This window comes from Gnatocerus cornutus, chromosome 8 (assembly GCF_029298725.1).
Source record: "Gnatocerus cornutus isolate USDA-ARS CGAHR chromosome 8, icGnaCorn1.1, whole genome shotgun sequence".
Taxonomy (NCBI): Eukaryota; Metazoa; Arthropoda; class Insecta; order Coleoptera; family Tenebrionidae; genus Gnatocerus; species Gnatocerus cornutus.
Window position 1 is genome coordinate 7,981,275 of NC_142240.1, and position 16,724 is coordinate 7,997,998.

Sequence of the window (16,724 nt, forward strand, 5' to 3'; positions counted from 1 at the left end):
ATGCTACAAAATACACTAAAAACACTAAATTCCTACGCGAAATGGGTTGACAGGGTTGTCAGTAACTGGGGTTATTTTGTTATTTTAAATTTCGCGCGTTTGGTACACTTTTTATCGCGTAGATTTAGTGACTTTTCTGTCATTCAATCTGTCACCGTACAAACTATAACACGTTGTCAAAGTTGAGTGTATTAATCAATGACTAATTAATTGCAGTGTTGCAAAAGAAAGATTTCAACAGAGATTTAACAAGTTTTGGCAATGTTGTGCAAGACGATTAGCTTCTACGCATGCCACAGTTGCGTCAAGGTCAAACGCTTTTGTTGCCAATTGTTACTGATAAAAATCGCTAAGGGCTGCTGCCAACTTAACTTTTTAATGAGTGGACCGATAGTAATGAGCTCTGGTATATTTTCAAAACGGGCTAAAAAACGCACAACGATTAATTTTAGTTTTCTCCCCTCGTTAAAAAGAAGAGTAACTTTCTTTATTTAGGTTGGTACCGCAATCTCAAGTTTGACAGTTGACACGCTGATTTTGACAAGAATATTTATTTGTTTAGTCGTTATTTCAAAATTTATTGTTTTGGTGGCTCTGCAGTCAAAAGGGGGCTCAGGTATTGTCACACATTTAATTTCTACAAAAATTTGTGTACAGTTCACTCATTTTTCGAACTGTCAGCTGATTGTAGATAACTCAAATTGCAGTGTAATAGCGATTGTTGAAATCATGAATTAGACTTAGATCGACTCTAACGCACAAAATGGATGTGATAAAGGTAAGACGAACAAAGTAAAACTTTGATTTAACGAATTGTTTAACAGGATTTTGGTACTGCCATTTTCTGGGGTGTTTGCGATAGTTTTAAGGGACTCTACACACTGTTCTACCTAGACAAAGAACTGAACAGGAGAAAACTGTCGCGGCTGTCTCCAACTCACTCAAATTCTCCTATCAGGAGACGATACTCAGAGTCGCGAGATTCAACACCTGTCAGAACTCTACAAAAACATGAGTAGATCTGTTCTTTTCTGAGTTCTCAATCTCATTTAGTTGGTTTTAGAGAGTCGACGGTAAAGTCGAGGATTATACAATGTGGATCACTAAATGGTGCAATATTTTTAAGTAGCATACTTCTCTTTGAGTACCTCTTCTTGCCGGCAGTTTATGCCTGCATTATGCTTGTCACTGGTAAAGACAGCTTCAAGGGACAAACTGCTTGGTTTTGGGCGGAGATAACAATAAGAATAATTTTTCAATCAATTTGGGTAGTTCCTTTATTTGCAGTCAGTAAAGTTGTTAACAATTTGTGGTTCCAAGTAAGTTCACTTAAGTGTCGTTCTTATCACTAACTAATTTTTTTTTTATTTTTATAACAGGACATTGGACAGTCAGCTTACAGATATAGCAGAGGTAGATCCTCAGCTTCTCTAAGTCTGAGTAAGACTGTTGCTGACTTCATCTTCAGTAGTGTGGTGGAGACTCTCTTTCTGTTACAAGCGCTTCTCATGACTTATTTACCGGTCCCACATCTTGGAACTGGTTTACATTTAATTCATCTCAGTTTGTTGTACTCTTTGTATGCTTTTGAGTATAAATGGGGCGAAATGGGATGGGAAATCCACAAAAGATTGACGTGTATTGAAGCAAATTGGCCGTACTTTATCGGATTTGGATTGCCCCTGGCGCTCTTCACGCAAGTTTCTAATTATTGGATCAAGTAAGCGATTTGCTGATTTTTTGTTCTGGTAGCATTGATTGTTTTCACACCACAGTATAACCAGTAGTAACTGTTTTCTTTTTTCTACAAAATCCGGCAACACTTGTCTTTTGCGCAATTAAGAACATTTTTTAAAAAATGTATCCACAAATTCAGTGATATCAACAGTGCAAGCATTAGAAGAGTAAACACAAAGCTTTCGAAATTTCTAATTACTTAATTAATTATAATTTACTTAATTATAAATTTTAATGCACACGATTCAAAATTGACTAAATTAAAGGAAAAAGTAGAAAATTTTCGAAAAATTTGAATCGTTCAAAAACTAAAATTACTAAAATTGATCAATTTTGGTGTCTATAATTTTGTAGTGTTGCACTTTTGATAAAAATGTTAAGAATAATAATAATCTCCATAAATTTACGTAAGATTAACAAAATTATGTAAATATATATAAATTTGATTCTTTTAATATCAAAATGTATAGAATTAGGCAAAAATTCCAAAATTTTCGAAATTTCTGGTTCATCCCAAAATTTTTAACAAGTCGATTTTTGTCTATAATTTTGTAATTTTGAACATTTAATAAGACTGTTAACATAAAAATAATCTCAATAAATTTAAATGCTCTAAAAACCAAAATTAACAGAATTAGAACACAAAATAATCAAAATTTCTAAATTTCTAAAATTTCTCACTTGTGCTTTAGAATTTTGTACTTTGATACAGTTAATAAACAAGTTAAGAGCGATAAATATCTATAAGTTTGAGTCCTCTAATGCCAAATTGAAAACATTAGAGTAAAATATTCGAAATTTTTGGTTTGCCCAAAAATGAAAATGTGTCAAATTGCTGTATTAAGGTCTATAATTGTGTAATCTATAAATTTGAATGTTCAAGATTCAAGATTGACTAAATTAAAGCAAAAAGTAGAAAAATTTGAGAAAAATTTGAATCGTCCAAAAACTAAAATTACTAAAATTGATCAATTTTGGTCTATAATTTTGTAATTTTGCACATTTGATTAAAATGTTAAGAATAATAATAATCTCTATAAATTTGACGTTAGATTAACAAAATTGTATCAAAAATTGTGAAATCCTTAGTTACTCACAGAAATGAAAATTTCCAAATTCTGTCTTTTGCGCTGTAGAATTTTGCAATTTGGCTCTTGAGAAGAAAAATCTCGACAAGTTCAACTACTCAAATAATAACTTTCAGTTCTGACATTTTCGGTCCGTCCTAAGAATGATTTTTAACTAAATATTTGTGTGTTCCGCTCTATAATTTTGCAATATGGCGCATATCAGAGAAGAGTAACCTGTATAAATTTGATTCCTTTAATATCAAAATGTATACAGTATGTCCCCGGATTGAGTTCACAAGAGGGAAAAAAAGTTTATTTTTCATTTTACAAAAAAATGACAAAGGAATAACATTTTTTGCTTATTTCAAAACATATAAATCTGCAATTAAAATTTCAAAATTATTAGTTTGTACTCTTAAAATTAATTTTTTCATTATTTTTATTTATTAAATTTTGTAATCGTATTCAAATAATAGCAGGCTGTGGATTCACAAAATCAAATAGTGCGTTAAACATTAAAGAAAATTTTTCCTAATAATGTGTAAATATTAAAAAATTGGAAAAAAATGCAATTGCATCCTTAACAATAATTGAGAAAATTCGAAACAGTCTTAAATAATTACGAGTTAGAATTGAACTATGTGCTAAAACAGGTAATGGACCAATCAAATAGTAGAAATTGGTTTGAGTTAAGAAACAAATTTCATTCCTTTGACATTTTTTGCTAAATTAAAATAAAAAAGTTTTTCGTTATTTTTTGTTTTTTTCAATTTCCAGAACACAGCTTGATAATATTAAAGTTTTAATTAAAGATTTATTTATTTTAAATTAAGCAAAAAATATTATTCCTTTGTCATTTTTCTGTAAAATGAAAAATAACGTTTTTTTCCCTCTTGTGAACTCAATCCGGGGACATACTGTAGAATTAGGCAAAGATTCCAAAATTTTCGAAATTTCTGGTTCATCCCAAAATTTTTAACAAGTCAATTTTGGTCTATAATTTTGTAATTTTGAACATTTAATAAGAATGTTAAGCATAAAAATAATGTTGATAAAATTGAATGCTCTAAAACCAAAATTAACACAATTAGAACACAAAATAATCGAAATTTTAAAGTTTCTAAAATTTGTCACTTGTGCTTTAGAATTTTGTACTTTGATACAGTTAACAAACAAGTTAAGAGCGCTAAATATCTATAAGTTTGAGTCCTCTAATGCCAAATTGAAAACATTAGAGTAAAATATTCGAAATTATTGGTTTGTCCAAAAATGAAAATGTGTCAAATTGCTGTATTAAGGTCTATAATTGAGTAATTTCTATAAATTTGAATGCTCAAGATTTAAGCCAAAAAGTAGAAAATTTTCGAAAAATCTGAATCGTCCAAAAGCTAAAATTTTTAAAATTGTTTGATTTTGGTCTATAAGTTTGAAATTTTACACACCTAATTATAATATTAAGAATAATAATTATTTCGATAAATTTGTATGTTCAAAAGCCAAAATTCACAAAATTATTGGAATTTCTAGTGTGTTCTAAATAAAATTTTCTAAAATTCTTTCTAAACTTCTCCTTTAAAATTTTGTACTAACTTTTACCAAATTAGCTTCAAAAGTACAAAATTGTCGAAAGATCTGATTCGTCCAAAAATGAAAATTTCTAATCGATTTTAGCCTATAATTTTGTAATTTTGCACACTTAAGAATATAAGAATATTGAGAATAATAACAATAATAATCTCCATAAATTTCAATGCTTTCAAGCCAAAATTCACAAAAATATGTAGAACAAAAAACACAAAATTATTTGAATTTCTAGTTCGTTCTAAAACAAAATTCCTAAAATTTACAGTTAAAAGATCGATAAATCTGATTTGCCAAAATTATCAAAATTAATTAAAAAAAAACATAAAAATGAACATTTCTAAAATTAGTCTGTTTTGCTTTATAATTTTGAATGCTCTAAAGCCAAAATTCACAGAATTTGAAAACTATAAAATACTAAATTTTTGAAAACCCCACTTTTTTTCTAGAATTTTGTAATTGAAAACAAACAAGTTGCAAATAACAAATTTTCATAAATTTGAATGCTCAAGTCCCAAATTAACTAAATTAGATCCAAAAGTACAAAATTTTCAAAAGATCTGGTTCGTTCAAAAATTGAACATTTCCAAAATACAAGGTGTTTATAAATGTTTCTAGCATCAAGCGTGGCTATGAAATTCCAAAGAAATTTGCCGCCCATTATAAATGTGAGTTTAGATTTTTTAACTGACATTTGTAGTTAACCTCAATCATAAAGCAAAGTAAGTTTTGAGAAGAAAACTATTCTAATTGTGGTTTGAAACCTGAAAATCAAAAATTTGGATACAAAACCGTAACTGAAACGTCGTTGACGTATGTAACATAAATAATTGTCAAGATAGTTATATTCACTATAAACACAAAGCGGCAAAGTAGTGCACGACAGGAATTCCAGAGCCATGCTAGAAACTTAATTCGTTCTAAAAAAAATTGACATTTTTTCTCTACAAATTTGTAACTGGAAACACTGAATAACCACGAATAGCAAATCTTTATAAATTTAAATGCTTAAAGCCATTAGTAACAAAATGGAAGCAAAAATAACAAAATTTTAAGTATTAAACATGAAAAATGTCAAAACTTGTATCTTGGTTTTAAAAGTTTGTATGTAATTTGGTACAGTTAATAAGTTTATAATAATAAATTTCCATCTAAAATTAACAAAATTACATAAAATAATACAAATTTTTCATGATTTTCTAGTTGGACACAAAGAGGAAAATTTTAAATCTTGTTTCTGTTCCGAGATAAAAATGATTCCTTTTTCAGTGGATGCATCTTCTCGATACTCTTCCCCGTGTACATCATAAGTGCAAATCAAGCCAACCTTCCTCCGGAGTCTTGGTAAGAAAAAGAAACGAAACCACCCCTATTTGACTTCTTCATCTGTTTTAGCCCACGGATCCAATTTTTTTCCCCTGTGATTGTGGTATCTAACACACTATTTAGTCTTTTGCGTAAAGAAAAGAAACCGACGATAATACAACGACCAGATGCGCCACAACGGAGATGATCTTCGCTGAAGAAACTTCGCCAACCTCAATACCGAGGGTGTTAAAAAGGATTGTTTTTTTTAAATTTTTTTGACTTATTCAGGTTGTTAGGTAATTTTAATTTTACAAGTGTATGTGATTTTTGTACCTTTATATTTAGAGTAAATATAATTGGAAAGTTAATTATTCAAGATGTAACCATGCAAATTGTCCTTATCCACATACTCATCAGATGGTTTTTGTAAAATATCCGGTGCCATCTTATATTTACAAAAATTAATACTCCTCTGTAAGTAGCCGTAACTCAAAGCAGCATCGTTGTCTTCAGTATGAACATCTCCACTTCTGGAAACTTCGAATTTACTCCATTTGTAGTTGACGCATTTCCGACTACCAGGGAAACTCTGAAGAAGATTTAAAACCGTTGGATGTGACAGCCCGAAGAAGTCGTTGCCTCGCGGCCTCGTGCTCACCACATTCAACGACAGAGCATCGTTTATTTTCTGTAAAAGCAACGAGTGGCAAACGTCAGGAGTGTCGCCGATTATGGGATTCGAATTGTCGTCCATTTCAATCTCAAATCTGCAAAAAAGGTAAAAAAGTGTCTTTAATTACCCTTGCGCCGGGCCGTACCGAGGCAAACCGTTGACTTCTGAGATTTTACAGCTGTAGATACACTTCACGGTGGGATCGTCTAAGCTTCCGTAAATTCGCGTCGAAATGAATCCCACGGGATAAATGACGTCCTCTGAATGGAACTCGGCCCTATCTGAAACCACCTCGCCCAAACAGTGGATCGTCAAGTTCCCGAGTTCGATAGGGAAGATCGGGCGCCCTGTGCTATCCAGTGGGATGGGTTGGACGATTTTCTTTCGGGACCTCGACGCCTTTCGGGATTTTGATTTTCTGTCTGAAAAATACATAATATAGTGAACATAATTTAGTAAATTCTCTCATATTATACAGACTAGTCACCCTGTCTGGCAACAATTTTTTAAAAAAGTTTTTCGAATTTGCCGCTTTAATAGGTCCATTAGAGTACTCAATTTGGAGTCTATAAACGGACTATAAGGTCAAGGTTACTAAAATTAACAGGTTTGCTACAAAGTTTTCAGCCAATAGAAGCAGGCCTCTTGAACTGGCGCGAATACGTCATCAGAAAGCTCTTTTAAATTCCGATCGAATTTTTTCATTGCTATTATTAGTTAAAACAGCAATATGTATTTAACACTCTGATGCAAGAACTTTGTTAAACAACATGGGCGATCAACAATGTTTTTACACCCCAAAACAATTGACAGAACTTTCTTGTGACGTCCCTAGCAATCAAAAGGGGTAACGAGCAAACCGGCTGAATTTAGGAACCTTGTTTTATAGGTATCTATAAAAAAACTCAGTAGGAAATTTTGTTTTTTAAGAATTGGCAGAACCAATTAGTCTGGCTGTCACCTGTTTCTTGTCAAGTTCTTGGTCAATTTGGATTTTACGATTCGTATTTAATAAATTGCTGCGTGAATAAAAAATGTATCAATATAATTGAATTGTCCTTTGCGGCCAACAATAATTGTACCTAAATATAATAGATGTGAATACTGGCTGTGAGGTTAGGTTACGTTTTGTCAAAATTCAGTGATATAGTTTGTACGGTGAGAGATTGTATGACAGAAAAGTCACTAAATCTACGCGATAAAAAGTGTACCAAACGCGCGAAATTTAAAATAACAAAATAACCCCAGTTACTGACAACCCTGTCAACCCATTTCGCGTAGGAATTTAGTGTTTTTAGTGTATTTTGTAGCATAATTTGCTACCAACCTATATGTCAACTGTCGAAATATCCCAATCTCTCACCGGATAAACTATAGTGAAACTCAATAAATGTCAAATTTTAAATTGAATTTGAAAATCAAGTGGCAAGTCGTGGTTACAAAACCATTACCAATCGTGTAACACGAAAACTCTTAGAATTGGAAAATTTAAATTTTTTTATTAGAAAAAGGGTGCAAATTCGAAAAAATAGTATAAAGGACTTGTTTTATAATGGCAATGGTGCACTCGCCCCGTACAAAACTCGCCTACGGCACCAAATTGGCCATTATAAAACACGTTCTTTAATATACTATTCTTCAAAAATGTTAATTCTATCGAAATTGATTGACAATATTTTAAAAGAGAGATTTTTATCACAGTTTAGTTGGCGTCGCGATGCCTAAGGAGTACAATTTTTAGCGATTTTTGAGTTTTTGCAGAAATATTCGCGAATTCAATTTTTTTTCAACATAACTGTGATACAAATATTTGAGTTTTTATTTTAAATCTAATGCAAATTGTGTTTAAAATTTGCGAAAAAAACGTTGTTTTATCTAGTCAGTTTTCAAATTTATGACAGCGCAGCGGCAAACAACGTTTACACCAAAATTTCAAGGTTAATTTTGATTAACACGGGCATGTTGCACTTTATGGACACCAGAAATCGTTAATTAACATCGACAAAGCGACAATTGCACCAAGTAAGACTTTTGTTACAATCTAAAGCGAGCCAAAAAATAGATGTCATTTTTGACACAAGATGCTGACAGATGGGTGTAAACGTAGTTCCCAATTTTGACGTAATGAAATTGGAAACTAACTTGATAAAACAGCATTTTTTTCTCAAATTTTGAAGACAATTTGCATTGAATCTAAAATAACAACAGATATTTTTAACACATTTATTAAAAAAAAAAATTAATTGAGGATTGATATCACAAACCCTCAATTAACTAAAAATTACATTTTTAAGGCGTCGCGACGCCAAAACTATCAGTGATAAAAAACAAATGTTTGAGTCAGCTTCTAGAGCTTAGTCAACTGTGATCGTTATGCAAATTTCTAAAATTTTATCTCTAAAATTAAAGACGATTTTGGGAGTGGACACAAGTGTTGGCGGATCCTGTATACTTGTTTTTAAAATGCATTAACAAAATGTTTTTGTGTTATTCCAGAAGGAGTATGAAGTATGAAAAACCAATGTTTAGGTCAAAAACTGACAAGGTATAATTAACCCCAATCCACGAACTTTCTACACCACTGGCAAAAAACGCACCTGGAATAGCTTGTTTCCTAAGCAACCAGCAACTTGAGTTTCTTAACTTTCAAAATCAGTGGCGCACAAGCAAATTTATTGAAATTTTTGTGTAATTTCAACTCGAAAACAACAAGACTTTTACTAAAACTTTTTTCTCTTAATAGGCTCAAATTGTGTCAAGGCATTACTACACGCTTTTTGTAGATGCATTTCAAAACCACCCTGTATAGGACACCGGGCGGTAATGGGTTAATACAGATTGCGAATTCAAAACCAACATTATTAAGGATTAATAGTATTTTCAGGAATTTTAGATTTTTTTTTGTATCATCTAAAATGTCAAAAGTACCATTGCTGATCATAAAAAAATGAGACAAGCAAAATTTTGTTATTGTAAATCAAGTCATTCAAAATGACAGTGTCATATTTTGGAAAATTGACAAAAGTCAACGATTGCTCAACGACTAAGAGACGAGCTATTGCTCAAGAATTAGGTGTTGCTACAAATACTGTTCTCTTGGCTAAAAGAAAAATTAGGGACTTTGGAACAATTTATGAAAATTTGTTATTTGCAACTTGTTTGTTTTCAATTACAAAATTTTAGAGAAAAAGTGGGGTTTTAAAAAATTTAGGATTGTATAGTTTCAAATTCTGTGAATTTTGGCTTTAGAGCATTAAAAATTATACAGCAAAACAGACTAATTTTAGAAATTTTCATTTTTAAGCGAAACATTTTTTTTTTATTTAATTTATATTTATATTGGCGGACCAACTATTCACGTGAATCTTCAGATAATAACTAGTAGCTAAATTAAGTTTTTTCAATTATTGAGTGCTTTGTTGGAAATCTACAGCCACTTAAAGGGGCGCTAATTATTGCACAAATTTTTCCTTATAATAAACTCAAGGTTTACAAAATTCTACTAGAGTTCATGTTTTGGGTGATATTTACATACTTACAGTCTATAAATGCCTTAAATGTTGATGCTAAACGTTATTTTGCATTTTTAAAATTAAGCTCAAAAGCGCAAAATTAATCTGGCAACATTTCACTTCAAGAATTCAGTAATTAATTGTTGCCTAGTGACAATGACCATTTTTTTTAGAAAAGTCAAACATTTTTTAGGTGTCACAAACTAGAGGAGTTTATTTTCTAATGATGTATAATTTTGCTGAATATACCGACACATGAAGGAAACAGTCGAGAAGCAGTAAGGGGCAAAGCTTCAAATAAAAATTTTAAACAGCATTTCCAATTCACAGCGTCTTAGAGTTTGACGTTCTTATCAGTTGGTCCGCTATTTTTTGAACACCCTGTATTTATATTTTGGCAAATTAGATTTATCGATCTTAACTTGCTCATTTAACTGTAAACGAACTAGAAATTCAAATAATTTTGTGTTTTTTGTTCTACATATTTTTGTGAATTTTGGCTTTAAAGCATTTAAATTTATATTCTCAACATTCTTATTAAATGTGCAAAATTACAAAATTATAGACCAAAATCGATCAATATTAGAAATTTTCATTTTTAGACGAACCAAAAATTTCGAATATTTTACTCTAATGTTTTCAATTTGGCATTAGAGGACTCAAACTTATAGATATTTATCGCTTTTAACTTGTTTATTAACTGTACCAAAGTACAAAATTCTAAAGAACAACTTTTGTTAGTGAACTGACAGTTCTTATTTTTTATCAGTGGCGTACTTGTTCCATTTTTGTGGACATCACAAATCAAGTTCGTCAAAACGAAAATGTGTTGGGTTCAATAAAGGCAACATTGTTGCGTCGTTTACAATTATGTGTTCAACAAGATGGTGGCCATTTTGAACATCTATTGTAGTGTTCCTTTATTGTCTGTTTTTGAAAAAAATTGCGTTATTGTTTTCCCTTTTATTGACGCCACTGATTTAAAACTTCAAATGTGACGGGAAAGTGACAAATTATTCGTTTGGTCCGAAAGCTACTTGGATTTTTGTAAAATTGAAAAGTTATTTGAAGCCATTCTATTGGTCAACTTTAAAGCCTTGTAGCTTTTTAACTAAAACGAAAAAAATAAAATTAATTGCGGATTCCGAGACAGTTTGCCTTAATTAAATAAAAAAAAATGTTTCGCTTAAAAATGACAATTTCTAAAATTAGTCTGTTTTGCTCTATAATTTTTAATGCTCTAAAGCCAAAATTCACAGAATTTGAAAACTATACAATCCTAAATGTTTTAAAACCCCACTTTTCCTCTAAAATTTTGTAATTGAAAACAAACAAGTTGCAAATAACAAATTTTCATAAATTGTTCCAAAGTCCCTAATTTTTCTTTTAGCCAAGAGAACAGTATTTGTGGCAACACCTAATTCTTGAGCAATAACTCGTCTCTTAGTCGTTGAGTAATCGTTTCTTTTGGAAGGCATTTTGAATGACTGTTCTGTACCCTGATTTACAATAACAAAATTTTGCTTGTCTCAGTTACTTTTGACGTTTTAGATAATATAAAAAATAAAATTTCTAAAATTCCTGAAAATACATTAATTAAATAAATTAATCCTTAATAATGTTGGTTTTGAATTCGCAATCTGTATTAACCCATTACCGCCCAGTGTCCTATACAGGGTGTTTTTGAAATGCATCTACAAAAAGCGTGTAGTAATGCCTTGACACAATTTCAGCCTATTAAGAGAAAAAAGTTTTAGTAAAAGTCTTGTTGTTTTCGAGTTAAAATTACACAAAAATTTCAATAAATTTCACTGATTTTAAAAGTTAAGAAACTCAAGTTGCTGCTTGCTTAGGAAACAAACTATTCCAGGTGCGTTTTTTGCCAGTGGTGTAGAAAGTTCGTGGATTGGGGTTAATTATACCTTGTCAGTTTTTGACCTAAAAATTGGTTTTTCATACTTCATACTCCTTCTTGAATAGCACAAAAAATTTTGTCCATGCATTTCAAAAACAGCCTGTATACAGGATCCGGCAACACTTGTGTCCACCCCCAAAATCGTCTTTAATTTTAAAGATAAAATTTTGAAAATCAACCAATATCAATATCAATTTTGATATCAACCCCTAATTTATTTTTTTTTTATTATAAATATGTTAAAAATATCTCAGTTGTTATTTTAGATTCAATGCAAATTGTCTTCAAAATTTTAGAAAAAAATGCTGTTTTATCAAGTTAGTTTTCAATTTCATTACGTCAAAATTGGGAACTACGTTTACACCCATCTGTCAGCATCTTGTGTCAAAAATGACATCTATTTTTTGGCTCGCTTTAGATTGTAACAAAAGTCTTACTTGGTGCAATTGTCGCTTTGTCGATGTTAATTAACGATTTCTGGTGTCCATAAAGTGCAACATGCCCGTGTTAATCAAAATTAACCTTGAAATTTTGGTGTAAACGTTGTTTGCCGCTGCGCTGTCATAAATTTGAAAACTAACTAGATAAAACAACGTTTTTTTCGCAAATTTTAAACACAATTTGCATTAGATTTAAAATAAAAACTCAGATTTTGTACCACAGTTATGTTGAAAAAAAATTGAATTCGCGAATATTTCTGCAAAAACTCAAAAATCGCTAAAAATTATACTTCTTAGGCGTCGCGACACCAACCAAACTGTGATAAAAAACAAATTTTTGCGTCAGTTTCTAGAGCTTTGTCAACTACGAGCGTATCGAAATTTTCAAAATTTTATCTTTAAAATTAAAGGCGATTTTAGGGGTGGGCACGTCTTATTCATAGTTCAACAGTTTAATTTTTGACCTGGATTACAATGTCGTCCAAGAGTTGCCGTCACTTATATCTATACCTTACCAGAAGATTCGGCGTTTGCCCGCTTCTTTCCCTTTTTTGTCTCGACAGATGACTGCGAGAATCCCGCTTTTGCGACGTTCTGCACCTCTGCAGCCACTTGCGGCTCATATTCGCAGAGTTTTCTTAACAAAAACTTTCGTTCTTCCTGTCTGATGATGATTTTGGTTTGTACTTCTTCGAGTTCGTCAACCAGAGCGGCGTTTTCCTACGAAATAAGAGCTGGAGGAGACATTTTTGGAAGAGTCAACTTACATGGACATATTCTCGTATCAATTGTTTGAGGTAATTCAACTTTTCTCGGTATTTCCCAGGGGGGCGCTCGGACACGTTTTTTGTGGCATTGACGCTTTTTAAGTACGCTTCGTAGGCATTTGCCATATCTTGTTTGTTAAGGTTATGTCGTCTGATTTGACAGTTGACGTGGTGATTTTATTATGTCCCCTAGATAATGGCACCACTGACTGTCAATCCATAGAAACAACGGAACGTCATTTTTGACAGATGTCAATTTTTTCGAAAAAATCCCGATTTACGAAGCCCTCAGCGACAAATTAACCGTTGTCTTAGACATTGGGAGTGCTTTCACCAAGTAAGTTTTAACTCTCTTTCAAAACCCAGTATTAAGACTTTTTTCTAGGTTTGGATTCAGTGGAGAATACGCTCCACGCTGTATCATCCGCTCAGAAGTCCGCTGTAAGAAAACCGACGAAATTCGAAGAATCGCAGAATATAAAAATGAGTCAGATTTGTACGACTTGTTGGTTGACTTCCTCCACATCCTCTTTTTTAAATATGCCCTCCTCAGTCCCAAAGAGAAGTCACTCGTTATTGTGGAGTCTTTATTGTGCCCCACGTTGTTCAGAGAGACTTTGGCGAAGGTGCGGCACAACTACAATCCACAGATTTTTTAATTTATTTTGTAGGTATTGTTTGTCCATTATGAAATCTCTAATTTGATGATTTTACCTTCACATTTGGTGAGTTTATCTACTTTGGGGGCTGAAACTGCGTTGGTGCTTGATGTAGGATACTTTGAAGCGGTTGCAATTCCGATTTGTCATGGGATGCCTGCGATCCATGCTTGGCAAGCTCTTCCATTAGGGGCACAGGCAGTTCATGAGTAAGTTTAAACAGGCAGATGTGGAATTTTTCTTAGGGAGTTTTTCAGGAATTTGAGGAGTTTGCTGAGTTCTGAGAATACGGGGATTGGCAACTTACCTGAGTCTGTGATTGAGGATATTAAAGGTGAGATGAAATATGGTGGTTCTAATTTATAAAGCCATTATAACGTGTGATCCACAAAAATTTTATTTAGGGTGGGCTTTGACAAAATTTACGTAAGTCGAGAAAAAATTTGACAGTAGTTTGACATTTGTCATTTGATTTAATTTCAATTAGATCTCAATACATTGTTGATGCTGAAGAGACACACGATAGCATCTAGCATCAAGGTGGGCTATGAAATGTCAACGAAATTCGCCGCTCATTACAAATGTGGGTTTCGACTTTTCAACTGACATTTGCAGTTAACCTCAAACATGGAGCAAAGTAAGTTTTGAGAAGTAAACTGTTCTAGTTGTGGTTTAAAACCTGAAAATCAAAAACTTGGACACAAAACTGTAACTGAAACGACATTGACGTAAATAACATTATAAATAATTTTCAAGATAGTTATATTCACTGTGAAAACAAAGCGGCAAAATGGTGTACGACAGGAATTCCAGAGCCACCCTTGATGCTAGAAACATTTATAAACACCTTGTATTACTTGCATTATATTAATGTTACATATTTTCATCAAAAAATTGAGGTTATATCAAAAACAAAATTTCACTCCGACATGACTTCTATGTTTGTTTCATGGCCTACGAAAATTTTGTGGCTCACATGATAGTGTTTCTTTTAAAGATTTTCTCAAACAATATTTCTCTTGATTCTGTTGTTTTGATTTTCAAAATTCCAGTTTCATTAGTTTTTCGTTTTCTTTCTTGTTTTCTATTTATTTTTCCTAGATCAGTTAAATACTTATTGATTTACATATCTACTTTTTATTCACTTTCTGTATTATTCTTTTTCTTTTCCTTTCTTCATTATTGTTTATACATTTATTTCTTCCAAATTCTTTTGCAGAAATGATCAACTTCTTATATTTTCTCGTTAAAAGAGCTCATTACTATCGGTCCAATCATTAAAAAGTTAAGTTGGCAGCAACCCTTAGCGATTTTTATCAGTAACAATTGGCAGCAAAAGCATTTGACCTTGACGCAACTGTGACATGCGTAGAAGCTAACCGTCTTGCTCAACATTGCCAAAACGTGTTAAATCTCTATTAAAACCATTCTTTTGCTAGAAATTTTTAATTAGTTATTGATTAATACACTTATCTTTGACAAAAGTGTTAACCTCACAATTTGCTACATTCAATTTTCCCCTAACTTTCTCCCTAAGGAGTTGAATGCCTGTTTTACACTCAAAAATTTTCGAAAATTTAAACAGGAGAGTGGACTGATAGCATGAGCTGCACTTTAGTTGAATTTGAAGTTTCCATTTTTTAGTTTTGCCATTTGCAACGTCAATTATCCATTTAGTTACCACGCTCACTAACCGTTTGTTGAGGAATTTTTGTTTTTGCCGTTTCACGAATTTTCACGAATTTTTCACGAATTAGAATATTCGGATTTTGAAACTGCAAGTTGTTCTAGATGAAGATTTGGAATCTTGAACTAAATGGATGATAGAATTTAAAGCCGCAAGATCTTCAGTAAAGATCCTTTCTAAGAATTTTGAAGGTCGTTGAAGTCTTTCCAGATTAAGATCTTAAATCATAATAAAGGTGGAGATTTTTAAAGCTTGCAAGCCTTTCTAACCACTGATATTCAATCTTGATCTACATTATCTTTATAAAAGTTTTTATTACATTATTATTCTGAAACAGTTTAAAAAATGGTGGATGCGCCGGGTTTAATACAAGGTGTTTATAAATGTTTCTAGCATCAAGGCTAGAAGAGGCTCTGGAATTCCTGTCGTACACCATTTTGCAGCTTTGTTTTCATAGTGAATATAACTATCTTGAAAATTATTTATAATGTTACTAACTTCAATGACGTTTTAGTTACGGTTGTGTGCCCTAGTTTTCGATTTTCAGGTTTTAAATTACAACAGGAACAGTTTATTTCTCAAAACTTACTTTGCTTCATGTTTGAAGTTAACTGCAAATGTCAGTTGACAAATCGAAACTCACATTTGTAATGAGCGGCAAATTTCTTTGACATTTCATAGCCACCCTTGATGCTAGAAACATTTATAAACACCTTGTATTTTTAACATGAGATCATTCAAAATAAGCAAAAGCAACCGTGACCTTCTTTTTTAAGGAAAACCCGCGAAAAAGTTTTCGAACTCCTCTACGAAGAAGACAACGACCACCTGTGCATCTCCACCATGATTCTAGACGCAATAATGAAGGTCGACATCCACCTCCGGAACAACCTAGCCGAGAACATCCTTCTGATGGGCGGCGGCGTCATGATCCCCGGATTCAAGGCGCGACTCAAAGAAGAACTGAACAAACAACTCAAATGCGAAAGATACAATAAGTTGAAGATTCCCGCGTTCAAGTTCCATTCGCCCCCGAGTAAGGAGAATTACACCGCGTGGCTCGGGGGCGCGATTTACGGCTCCACGGAGATGTTGGGGTTGAAGGGGGTGAATAGAGAGGGGTATTTTAAGGAGAATTGTCTGCCGGATTGGCCCAACATGAGGGACAACTTCCGGACGCTGTGAAGTTATTTTGTTTAACGAGAAATGTTAATTTTCACATCATGTAACCATGGTAACCATGAGATAAACATGGTAACCATGGTAACGCACCACGTAATCGTGTAATACAAGATACGTGAGTCATATTTCCACTTGTTGGAATATGAGTATCATTGTATGTCTACTAACACACTTTTATAGATAAAAATATTTA

At 32.4% G+C, this 16,724-nt stretch overlaps 2 protein-coding genes and 1 pseudogene across 4 annotated transcripts; 2 read left to right on the forward strand and 1 right to left on the reverse strand.

Annotated features, from left to right (window-relative positions):
• The first annotated feature begins 114 nt into the window (after window positions 1–114).
• LOC148169421 (etoposide-induced protein 2.4 homolog) lies at window positions 115–6,072 on the forward strand. Of its 2 annotated transcripts, none has more exons than XM_088042688.1 (7): window positions 115–616; window positions 682–778; window positions 825–1,015; window positions 1,064–1,319; window positions 1,380–1,720; window positions 5,658–5,732; window positions 5,784–6,072. In XM_088042688.1, the coding sequence occupies exons 2-7, from the start codon at window positions 764–766 to the stop codon at window positions 5,899–5,901; spliced, it is 996 nt and encodes a 331-aa protein (XP_087898814.1). In that variant the 5' UTR covers window positions 115–616; window positions 682–763; the 3' UTR covers window positions 5,902–6,072. The 2 variants fall into 2 exon arrangements, with proteins under 2 accessions (XP_087898814.1, XP_087898815.1); XM_088042689.1 differs by having other exon boundaries at window positions 708–778.
• LOC148169422 (transforming growth factor beta regulator 1-like) lies at window positions 6,016–13,279 on the reverse strand. The gene is made up of 4 exons (XM_088042687.1): window positions 13,004–13,279; window positions 12,752–12,956; window positions 6,515–6,791; window positions 6,016–6,463 (listed from the first exon to the last, which is right to left on the reverse strand). The coding sequence occupies exons 1-4, from the start codon at window positions 13,127–13,129 to the stop codon at window positions 6,061–6,063; spliced, it is 1,011 nt and encodes a 336-aa protein (XP_087898813.1). The 5' UTR covers window positions 13,130–13,279; the 3' UTR covers window positions 6,016–6,060.
• Window positions 13,213–16,724, forward strand: LOC148169423 (actin-related protein 10-like; annotated as a pseudogene). Its single transcript, XR_015770646.1, has 5 exons — window positions 13,213–13,340; window positions 13,389–13,629; window positions 13,675–13,871; window positions 13,920–13,996; window positions 16,126–16,724. The product of XR_015770646.1 is annotated as an actin-related protein 10-like (transcript).

Excerpts from the sequence above, each read along its gene's own strand:
- LOC148169421 (XM_088042688.1), top strand. Across the intron at positions 1,016-1,063 it reads AGAACTCTACAAAAACATGA|AGAGTCGACGGTAAAGTCGA; the intron begins GTAGATCTGTTC and ends AGTTGGTTTTAG. Across the intron at positions 1,320-1,379 it reads TTAACAATTTGTGGTTCCAA|GACATTGGACAGTCAGCTTA; the intron begins GTAAGTTCACTT and ends TTTTTATAACAG.
- LOC148169422 (XM_088042687.1), bottom strand. The coding sequence starts at position 13,129 with ATGGCAAATGCCTACGAAGCGTACTTAAAAAGCGTCAATGCCACAAAA. Across the intron at positions 12,957-13,003 it reads TGATACGAGAATATGTCCAT|GAAAACGCCGCTCTGGTTGA; the intron begins GTAAGTTGACTC and ends CTTATTTCGTAG. Across the intron at positions 6,464-6,514 it reads GAAGTCAACGGTTTGCCTCG|ATTTGAGATTGAAATGGACG; the intron begins GTACGGCCCGGC and ends CCTTTTTTGCAG.